Source organism: Cavia porcellus, unplaced genomic scaffold (assembly GCF_034190915.1).
Source record: "Cavia porcellus strain 051 isolate PalLab524CR breed Dunkin Hartley unplaced genomic scaffold, mCavPor4.1 scaffold_7, whole genome shotgun sequence".
NCBI classification, from domain to species: domain Eukaryota; kingdom Metazoa; phylum Chordata; class Mammalia; order Rodentia; family Caviidae; genus Cavia; species Cavia porcellus.
In genome coordinates this window covers 24,797,122-24,807,352 of record NW_026947490.1, presented here as the reverse complement: position 1 = coordinate 24,807,352, position 10,231 = coordinate 24,797,122, and the positions used below count along the sequence as shown (strand labels likewise).

Genomic DNA, 10,231 nt, shown 5'->3' with positions numbered 1-10,231 from the left:
CAGGAGGGCATGACCCAGAACCCTGCCCTCCTCTGTCCCTCCTGCGCCTCCCACCGTCAGTTGATAATGGCTCCTCCCAACTCTGAAGACTCAGAACTGGCAGGCAACAAGGATGTGCCCTCTCCCTGCAGGGGGGACATTACCCAAGGAGGCACGGGCACAGGGTCCCCATCCCTTTCCTGGCATTCCAAGGACCAAGAGGTACACATAGGACAACTGGTGGCCTGTGAGGAAATGGGCCTGCATTATGCCTGTCCCTCCCATTCACTGTGGTACCCACAAGGACTCAACTCTTGAGTTCCCACTTTACCCTGTCAAGTGGGACAATGTCTCTGTAGAGCTCTAGCAAGGATTCTCTGAGTAAAACTTGTGACCCATGTGGCATCAGGTAAAAGCCCAATAAATGAACAAGGGGGAGTAACAGCAGGTCCCTGTGGCATGATTGCTTAGGAATCAAGAACTGGAGCCAGTGTGACTGTCACCACACAGGGCTCAGTAAAGGAGGTGGCTGTTTGCCACTGGGACAGCTGGCTGGGTCTTGTCTTTGGGTTAAAACACATTTCCGACTTTAAAAGGTGATATTATGGGGTCAGGGATTTAGCTCAGGGTGTAAGTGCCTGCCTGGCAAGCGCTAGGTGATGAGTTCAATCCCCCGTACCAAAAAAAAAAAAGTAATGTTATGAAAATAATTAACTGTGGAGTTACCGTTTTGGGGCTCCAATATCGATTGCTTTTGGCAGCCGGTGGCCTTAGGTAAGTTACTTTACCTCTGTACCTTAATTTCTTCATCTGTAAAATGGGTAAGACACTTCTCAGCCTGTTAGTTGTGAGTAAACTATTGGATGGAACATACTTAGAGTAATTACAGGGAAAATAAGGGGAATATTTTTGAGCTCTCTTAACCCACCTCTCACATAGCCTGCTTGGCGTGGGGAGTGACCTCCCAACTCTGGGCGCATTCCTGGCGCCCCTTTCCCAGGCTCTGGACTGGGGAGGAGCACGCAGGCGCGTTGGGACTAAATTAAATGAGCGGGGTGGGCGCCATATTGTTAGAGGGCAGTGACTGTGGCTTCTTTACGTCATCAGTCTGCGCGTCGGGCCGGCACTTGATAGTTCAGATCACTTGTAGTGTCCACAGCGCGCCCTGCAAAGGGGCGCGATGGGAGAAGCGGCCGTGGCCGCGGGGCCTTGTCCCCTGCGCGAGGACAGCTTCACACGCTTCTCGTCGCAGAGCAATGTGTACGGGCTAGCAGGCGGCGCCGACGGGCGTGGGGAGCTACTGGCCGCCACTCTTAAAGGCAAAGTGCTTGGCTTTCGCTACCAAGACCTCCGGCAGAAAATCCGACTGGTGGCCAAGGAGCTGCAGTTCAACTACATCCCCGGTGCGTGGCGCTGTGGAGCGGGTGGGGGTTGTCTTCTTGGAATGAGGCCTAGGAGACGGTGTTGAAACCTAATCTCCATGATGGAAGATTGGGATTGAGTGATTAAACAGAGTCAAAGCTAATAGTTTTTTGGGTCTGGACAGGAATAATAGGGGCCTAAAAGTGTTTAGGGTTCAGAATTCATGAAGCATAGATGTCAGTGTTGAGCATGGTGGTGCACAACTGTAATCCTAGCTGCTTGGTACGCCAAGGCAGGAGGATCACAAGTTTGAGGCCACCCTGGGCAACCCAGCAGCTTAACAAGACCTTGTCTCAAAATAAGACGTAAAAAAAAAAGTTTGGGAATGTAGTTCAGTGCAAAGGCCCTGGGTTCAATCCCCAGTCCCACAAAAAAAAAGAAGGGGGAACCTAGTAACCATTTGTCACAGGTCATGGTGATGGTGATCAGAGATCAGAAGTCACCATATGGGGTACCAAAGGCCCCAAATGTTTTTAATTGTCCCCTCTCAGTGGATGCAGAAATTGTCTCCATCGACACCTTCAACAAGTCACCCCCAAAGCGAGGCCTGGTAGTGGGGATCACATTCATCAAGGTACTGAAAGCACCCTCTGCTTACCCAGGCCCTTCTCCCCACACACAGGGGTCCCAGTAGTCTGCCCCTAACCCTTCCTGCTGCCCCTGAGGTCACTTTGCTCCCACAGGATTCTGGGGACAAGGGCAGCCCCTTCCTTAACATTTACTGTGACTACGAGCCTGGCTCTGAGTACAACCTGGACTCCATTGCCCGTGAGTGTGGCGTGGGGCTGGGGGGTGGGAGTGGGGCCTGCCCGGTGCCAGCCGCCCATCTGCCTGTGTCCCTCTGCAGAGAGCTGCCTGAACCTGGAGCTCCAGTTCACACCTTTCCAGCTGTGCCACGCAGAGTGAGTGTCCCTGGCACCCTGGTTCTCAGACCCCTTCTTATACCAGGAGTGTGTTTTCACATCTGGAAAATAAAAGGATCGTGCTAGATCACAGATTGAAAAGTAGAATGGCTGTAGGGGTCAGAGAGGCAGCAGGAGAGTGGGAAGCTCGCACTGCAGTGGAGTAGGCAGCATGGTAGGGGTGCCACAGCAAACGGGAGACCACACCTGCCCATAGCCAGGTTGTATTGTTCTCTTTTAGAGCCTTGTGCTTCTAAAGCGAGCATGGACCAGACAGCCAGGGGCCACCATCTTGTCATCTCCTAGGCTGATCATCTGAGAGAGTTCACTAAACAGCTGTATGCTAGACAGCTAGAATTTGTAGGTTCTAAGGTTCTAGATTCAACATTCTCAGAGGTGCTGAGTTTTCTTTCTTGTTTTTGTTTTTCGAGAAGAGGTCTTGCTATATAATCTAGGTTGACCTCAAACTAGCACCTATCCTCCTGTCTCAGCCTCCTGAGTGCTGTGAATACAAGTGTGTACCACTGGGCCCAGCTGCTGAGTTTTGTAGAGCTGTAAGATCTAAGGGTCCAAGAGGTGAAGGTTCTACAATTCTATAGAAGTCAGAGTCTTCTGAGATTCTGTATAAGGTCCTGCCATTCTTATACTGCAGAGACCCAAAGTAAGGACCATCTGGAACCCTGAAGTTCTAGAATCCCAAGTATATGGGTTCCGCTCCAGTGCTTGTGCAACACTAATGGTCTAACAAGGCAAAGTTGGAAATCTTTTTTTGTGGGAGGGAGGGCTGCAAAATTTTTAATAAAGGCTCAAGTAGTAAATATTATTGAATACTAGACTTGGAGAGCCAGACAGCCTCTACCACACCTACTTAGCTCTGCCATTGTAGCAAGTAAGCAGCCACCAAAAAAAAAAAAAAAAAAAAAAAAAAAATGCAGCCACTGACACAGTTTAAATGCTTGTGTTCCGGGAAAACTTTATTTACAAAGGACCAGGGTGTAGCCAGTGGTAGAATGCTTGCTTACCATGTGCAAGGCTCTGGCTTCAATCCCCAGCACTTAAAAGGAAAATTTTGTTTACAACCCAGCTATTCCCCTACTGGATATCGTCCCAGAAGAATTAAAAACATCATACCACAGTAATATATGTGCACCCATATTTATAGCAGCACAATTTGTAATACTAAATTTTGGCAACAACCCAAAAGTCCATCGACTGAGGAGTGGAGAAAAAAAGATGTGATCTTGGGGCTGGGGATTTAGCTCAGTGGCATAAGTGCTTGCCTTGCAAGCAGGCAGTTGTGAGTTCGATCCCTGGTACCGATAAAAACAAAAAAGGCAAAAAAAAAAAAAAAGATGTGATCTTTTTATACAGTGGAGTACTACTCAGCCATAAAGAAGGATAAAACTAGAGACGTTAGTGGGTAAACAGATACAACTGGAGACCATACTCTTAAGTAAAATAAACCAGGCACACTTGTTTCCCTAGTGTGAGAAGCTGAGAGAGGAAATAAGTTACAAAATGTACAATAGGTATTATAAAATGGGAAAAAGCTTTAAAAGGAAAGAGAAACTGGGACAGTGGAATGAAGAAAAGAAAGGAAAAGCAGGGGCTGGGGATTTAGCTCAGGGGCATAAGCGTGTGCCTTGCACGCAGGCGGTCGTGAGTTCAATCCCCGTTACCGATAAAAATGAAAAAGACAAAAAAAAAAAAAGAAAGGAAAAGCAATATATATATATATATATGTTAAGATAATTACACTAGAGATTTCTCTTAGTTCATTGAAAAGAATGTTTTTGCTAACATCATTTGGACAAGTGAATGCCAATATTTTGTACGCTGAGTAACTACTTTGAAGATAATACACAATATATTAACCATTGTTATCCTCTATCTTGTTGTGAAGGTTTCTTTTCTCTTTAAAATAAATTTTTCTATTTATAAAAATTGACAGTAAACTCAGGCTTGGTGGGACAGACCTATAATCCCAGCACACTGTGGGGGTGAGCCAGGAGGATCACAGGTTCAAGACCAGCCTGCAGTCTACAGCAGTTTAGTGATTAGTGAGTTCCTATCTCAAAATTTAAATTTTTTTTAATTCTTAGAAAAGTGCTGGGAGGGCTGGGAGTTTAACTCAGAGACCTAAGTGCCTGCCAGGCAAGTGCAAGGTTTTAAGTTCAATTTTGGCACCAAAAAAAAGGGAGGGGGATGAGGCTCAGTGCACAGATCCAGGCTTCAATCCCCCATGCCGAAAGGAAGGCAAGAAGAAAGCGAGGAAGGACGGAAGGAAGGCAGCGAGGTGAGTTTGGCCTGCGGGCCCTGGATTCCCAGCCTGTGGTCTAGCAAATGAGAGTTGCTCAAGTCTTTTTGTCTTTTTCCTTTTTATCAGCACCAGGGGTCAAACTCATAATTGAACACACGCAAGCTTGCAAGGAGGCGCTTATGCCGCTGAGCTAAACCCCCAGCCCCTGCAAATGAGAGTTTCTAAAACTGGAGATCGTGATGCACTGATGTCCCCAGTGCCAGGACTGGGATGTCCCACTAGACCTGCATCTCTCATGTCCCTGATGGCAATTTCCAAAAGTTCCAGTCTTCCAAAGGAGACAAAACAGAACCTGAGGAGTGCCAGGTCCAGGGTTACAGAGGTCCTGGCATGCTGAGGTCCTAGCAGGAGGCTCGGGGCATGCCTTAGCATGGCAGAGGCAGTCCCGTGAGTCCCCACTTCTGTGCTTCCCTGAGCGCTCCCACCGGCTGCGTGTCAGGGAACCAGAGTGCTAGTGAGCTCACATCTGAGGTTCTAGTGCTGGATCTGGTGTTGGAATCCTGGAGTGCTGGGGTTTTTGTAGGCAAGGAGTTTTGCGAGAAAAATTTCTAAAATACGTGGACTTGGCCACACTCTGCTTCTTGCACACCCTGGGATGTCTCTGCTTTCAGGGTCCAGGCTGGGGATCGACTGGAGACTGTGTTTCTCCTGAGCGGGAATGACCTGGCCATTCACCTCTACAAGGAGGTGAGGTGGGGCCTGGGTCTTCTGGGGGTTGCGGTGGGCTGGTGGCTGACTCTAGGGGCTCAGGGTGGGTTTTGTTCCCCCAGAATGAAGGGCTGCATCAGTTTGAGGAACAGCCTGTGGAAAACCTCTTCCCAGAGCTCACCAACCTGAGCAGCAGGTAGGAGAAACCCTCAAAGAGGCCAGAGGCCCTGGGCTGCGATCCTGGAGAAACCAGGCTGCGGGGTCCAGGGCCACAGGGAGGGCATGGATGTTCCTGAGGAAGCAGCACCTGGAGCTGAGACCTGGTAGTGTCCTCTGTCTGTCCATCTGTTTGTCCGTCCTCCCCACCCACCAGTGTCCTCTGGCTGGATGTCTGCAACCTCCCCGGCTCGTCCCACCGCCTTTCAGCCCTTGGCTGTCAGAATGGTTACATCCGCGTTGCCCACGTGGACCAGCAGAGCCGAGGTGAGGCTCAGCCTGGACCTGGGGGTCGCAAGCAGGGACTGGGAACCAGGGCCCTGAATCCTGGCTCTCCATGCAGAGGTTTTGCAGACGTGGACAGTCCTGCAGGACGGCCCCATCTCCCGCGTGATCCTTTTCAAACTTGCAGCCCCTGAGCGTGAGTCCTGGGCCCTGGAGCTGAGCTCCCGCCTTTTCCTTGGGGGTCTGACCTGCCAGTCCTCATACAAGGCCTTCCTCTGATCCCCACTCCCACGGCTGACCACGGGCCAGCACTCAGGTCCGGGGAGGGGGCACTGCTTCCTGCTCCCCTCATCTCTTGACTGACGTCACCTCCCTCTGATCTCTGTTCCCTAATGGTACTACTCTGTCTTCTGTCTCTTCAGTCCCCTTTACTCTTTATTTCTTCCCGTTTGATTCCTCAGCCCTCGCATTCCCATCTAACCTTAGGCTTTTCAGCTCTGGTCTCCCTCTGGCTCCCACCGCAGCTGAACCTCGGACTTTCTAAACTGTTGTCTGATACCAGTTCCTCCTCCTCCCGTAGGACCCCTCCCCCCGTCATTTCCCCGTGGTCCCACCTCATCCTCCCGCCTGTGGCCCAGCCTCAGACTTCTTCCCCTGCATACGACCCTGACCCTCATTCCTCCTGCTAGCGGGGCAGAGGGGATGAGGAGGAGCCTGGAATGTCCCCTCAAGTCCCTGCCTTCCCCAGTCACATTTCATCTGCAGAGGCTGAGGACAGGCCCCAGCAGGAGGAGTACAGTGTGCTCGTGGCCAGTATGGTGGAGCCAGCTGTGGTGTACCGGTGAGGAGCTGGGGCTAAGTTGGTGGCTGTTCACTGAGGTTAACCTTGTCGTTCTGGGCAGGAAATCCCTTGGGGTGTGGTTGGTCCAAGGTAGGCTGGTAAAGATGTTTGTGACTCTGGGAAGGAGCCTGTAAGTCTGAATTTTGGCAGGAAGGTTGAGAGCAGAGGTAGCCACGCCTCTAGAGAAGGCAGACCCCACGTGCCAGCAGTGCCCCATGTGGGAAGAGCCCTGGCTTAGAGCGTTCAATTCCTATGGTATAAATGCTCCCACCATAGACACGATGCTAGAGTAGCCAGCAGAAAATGTCCCACTGGGGACATCCAAGCTGGGGCTGGGCTCTCTGTGATCCCCAGAGGGTGTCTGTTCAGGCTGAAGACAGGGGGTCCCCAGAAAGTACAGTGTACCTTCTGTTTGGGAGAGAGGTGGCCCAGCCTCCAGCGGGTGGTACAGGCACCCAGACTGGGGACCAGGACCCTGGATACCCCCAGGGGGACAGTGTGGCATCATGAGGATATCCGCACTGGAGAGAAGGGAGCCCAGGCTCTAGGAGGAACAAAGCATTTAGACCTGAGAAGGGCGACAGGTCGGGTCCCAGCTCACGTTGCCCTACAGGCTGACCCAGTCTCTCCATGGTGCTGGGAACCCTTAGGGACCTACTCAATCAAGGCCTTGAGAACCAGCTTCTCCTGCCCGGCAGTGACCAATTTGACAGCATCCTCTGTGGCCTGGTCACTGATGTGGACTTGGATGGACAGCCAGAAGTCCTGGTGGCCACCTACGGCCAGGTGCGCTGTGAGGGATGCGGCCGCCATTCTCGCCCATGTCCCCTCACCGCTCCCATTAGCCTGTGTGACCGTGACCCTCCACTCCTGCAGGAGCTGCTCTGCTATAAGTACTGCAGCCTAGAGCCAGGACGCCCTGAGGCCGAGCATGGCTTCCGCCTCCTGTGGCAGCGCAGCTTCTCGAGTCCCCTGCTGGCCATGGCGCATGTGGATCTGACCGGGGATGGGCTGCAGGAGCTGGCTGTGGTCTCCCTGAAGGGGGTGCACATCCTGCAGGTAACTGGGGATCCCAGGCAGTGCCAGGGGGATCCCTGTGCCAGCCGCTCCAGTGGGATCACGGGGGAAGGAAAGGAGTTAGGCCGAGAGGGCAGAGGGGTCCCGGTGCAGGCCACTCTACCAGCCAGGGTGAGTGGGGCACCAACCTGGTGAAGGAAATCTAGATGCCCACCCCTGATTCCCTCTCAGCCTCCTAAATTCCACTTGTCATTCTGGTCTCAGACTTGCAATCCTCCTGCCTCAGCCTCCCAAGTAGCTGAGGTACAGATGCACAGTCCTGTGCTGGGCTTACAGCATGCTTCTCACCTTTCCCTCCAGGTCTAAGCACCGGCTCGTTCTCCTCAGCCAGTTTGCAACTGTCCACTACTCGACCTCTGACCTTCCACTTTGTTCTGACCTCTGACATTAGGTTATTAAGGTCAAACCTTTCACTCTGCTTTGACTTCAGTGCCTCCCTAGCAGGCCGAGGGCCTCACACGCTGCGGGTCTGCAGTCTGACCTCTGACCCCTCCCCACCCCCACAGCCCCACTCACTCCTACTTGCCCCCTCCTCCCCCTGACCTGACTCCAGGACCCTTTCTGGTGCAGTCTAACCTCGGGTTTTTGCTGGGTCTTCGCCTGTGCTGCCGCCCCCTAGTCTTTGCTTGAATCTTTCCCTCCACTCTGATCACCAGAGACGGGTCTTGATTAGGCCTTAGGAAAAGAGAAAAGTAAGACTGCAGAGGAGCAGCATGAGCTTAGGCCCAGTGCAGAGGTCTAGGTGAGACCCTAACTCAAAGGAGGCGGGATAAACCCTAGCAGGGGGGTCTGAGGCGAGACCCCATTACTGAGCATTCAGGTTAAACCCCCTTGGGAAAGACAGAGGTCTGACTGGGAGAAAGGACTCTGCGCACCATTGTCTGACTCTCCCATCGCCATTTCTCTGTCATCTCCTTTCTGTCTTAACCTCAGCGAGGTCTTAACCTCAGACCCTCCAGCTAAGGTCTCATCTGTCTCTTGGGCTTTGATCTGTCCCTTCTCTGCCCTGTTGACCTGTGCTTTGCAGCTGGGGGCCCACTTTAGTCCCCACCCCACCCCTGGGTCTGCCGTACCTTCTCCAGTGGGAGCCTCAGTTTCTCCCCTTTCACTCACATCTGTCCGAGCCTTCATCCGGGGCCCGGTCTTCACCCTCACAGGCTCTGCCCTGCTCTCTGCCCTCCAACCTCGGCTGAGCTCTTGGCTTGGGGTGCCCCACTCCAGAGCCCCCTGCTTAGGTCTAACCTGCACCCCTCTCTGTCTCACCTGCCCCTCCTCCTTTGTTCCCCACAGCACAGCCTGATCCAGGCCTCTGAGTTGGTCCTGACCCGGCTTCAGCGCCAAGTGGAACGGAAGAAACGGCAGCCACAGGGACCTGGGGACAGGGCGGGTCCAAGGCCTGCTGAGACCACAGCCTCCTGAGCATTTGCCCACCCGGTCTTGGCAGGCCTGGGACAGTCGTTGGGGGCTTAGCTCTTTTGATGGGGATCAGTGTCCCCAAGAAGGAGATGCTTCCCCCAGGTCCCTACTGCAACCCTGCCAACTCACTCCTCTCTACCTCTGTACCCCATTTTCAAATGGGGTTATCCCACCCAACCCCCTCCATCCCAGCAAATATCAGCCAGTTGACAATTCTCTGTGTCCACAGAACAAAGCATTCCCAGCTATTCCATTCTTTCGTTTGCAAGCATTTATTGAGTACCTGCTATGTGCCAGGTTCTGGGTTGGACACTAGATTCACCCAGAATTGAGGTGGTAAGGAGGGTTTGAGGGAATCCAGGGTTAGAGTTTAGACCCGGAGATAGGACAGAGTGAGATCCCACAGAAGACCCCGGAGGGAAGAAATGAGGTGAGGCCTTAGGATGGCAAAACTCAGGTGCCCTGAAGCACCCATAGTGTGAGGCAAAGATCTTGCGTGAGGCTCCAGCCAGTAAGTTGATCCTGGAGAAGGGAGCTTGGGTGGAGAAGCTCTCTCTCAGACTCCTTCAGGGGCCACTGGGGCTGGATCCTAGGGGAGGAGTTTGAAGCTTGATTCTAAATTGAGAACTAGCAGGGTGGGCTGAGGTTGGATCCCAGTGGGAAAGGGTGGAAATGGAGTCTCAGAGGAAAGGACCGATGGGAAAGGCCATGGTCAGGTTGTGGCGGGGTCTGAACTTGGCTCCCTGTGAATAATACTGAGGCTGGACCTCCAGCAGAGATGACTGTTGTTAGCCAGGCGTGGTGGTGCACCCCTGTAATCCCAGCACTTGGGGAGGCTGAGGCAGGAGGATCACCATGAGTTGGAAACCAGCTTGAGCCTCATAGCAAGACTCAAAAAGTAAACAAGAAAAATTACTGTGGTTAGACACAACTGATTTCCCCCGGTGGCCACAGGAGCTGCCTGCTACGCTGGTCCCTTCTCTGGAACCAGAGAGAATCAGAGGCCTGCACCTCAGGGACCAGCAGAAGCTGGGAGTGACAGAGAATCTTGTCCTCCCCCGCCACAGGCTGGGAATAGAATCCGGGTCAGCAGGGTTGGGGAGTGGATGCTGAGGAGGAGCCAGGCTGGGGCCAGGGCTTGGGTGGGACACCTGTTTCCTGGGTGGTTAGGGGGAGGGCACCCAG

At 52.8% G+C, this 10,231-nt stretch overlaps 1 protein-coding gene across 1 annotated transcript; it reads left to right on the top strand.

Moving 5' to 3' along the window:
• The first annotated feature begins 1,083 nt into the window (after positions 1 to 1,083).
• On the top strand, positions 1,084 to 9,299 carry Kptn (kaptin, actin binding protein). The gene is made up of 12 exons (XM_003464700.5): positions 1,084 to 1,382; positions 1,893 to 1,975; positions 2,085 to 2,169; positions 2,249 to 2,303; positions 5,235 to 5,310; positions 5,394 to 5,467; positions 5,645 to 5,754; positions 5,831 to 5,908; positions 6,478 to 6,553; positions 7,204 to 7,339; positions 7,430 to 7,612; positions 8,921 to 9,299. The coding sequence occupies exons 1-12, from the start codon at positions 1,160 to 1,162 to the stop codon at positions 9,047 to 9,049; spliced, it is 1,308 nt and encodes a 435-aa protein (XP_003464748.2). The 5' UTR covers positions 1,084 to 1,159; the 3' UTR covers positions 9,050 to 9,299.
• The last annotated feature ends 932 nt before the right edge of the window (positions 9,300 to 10,231 follow it).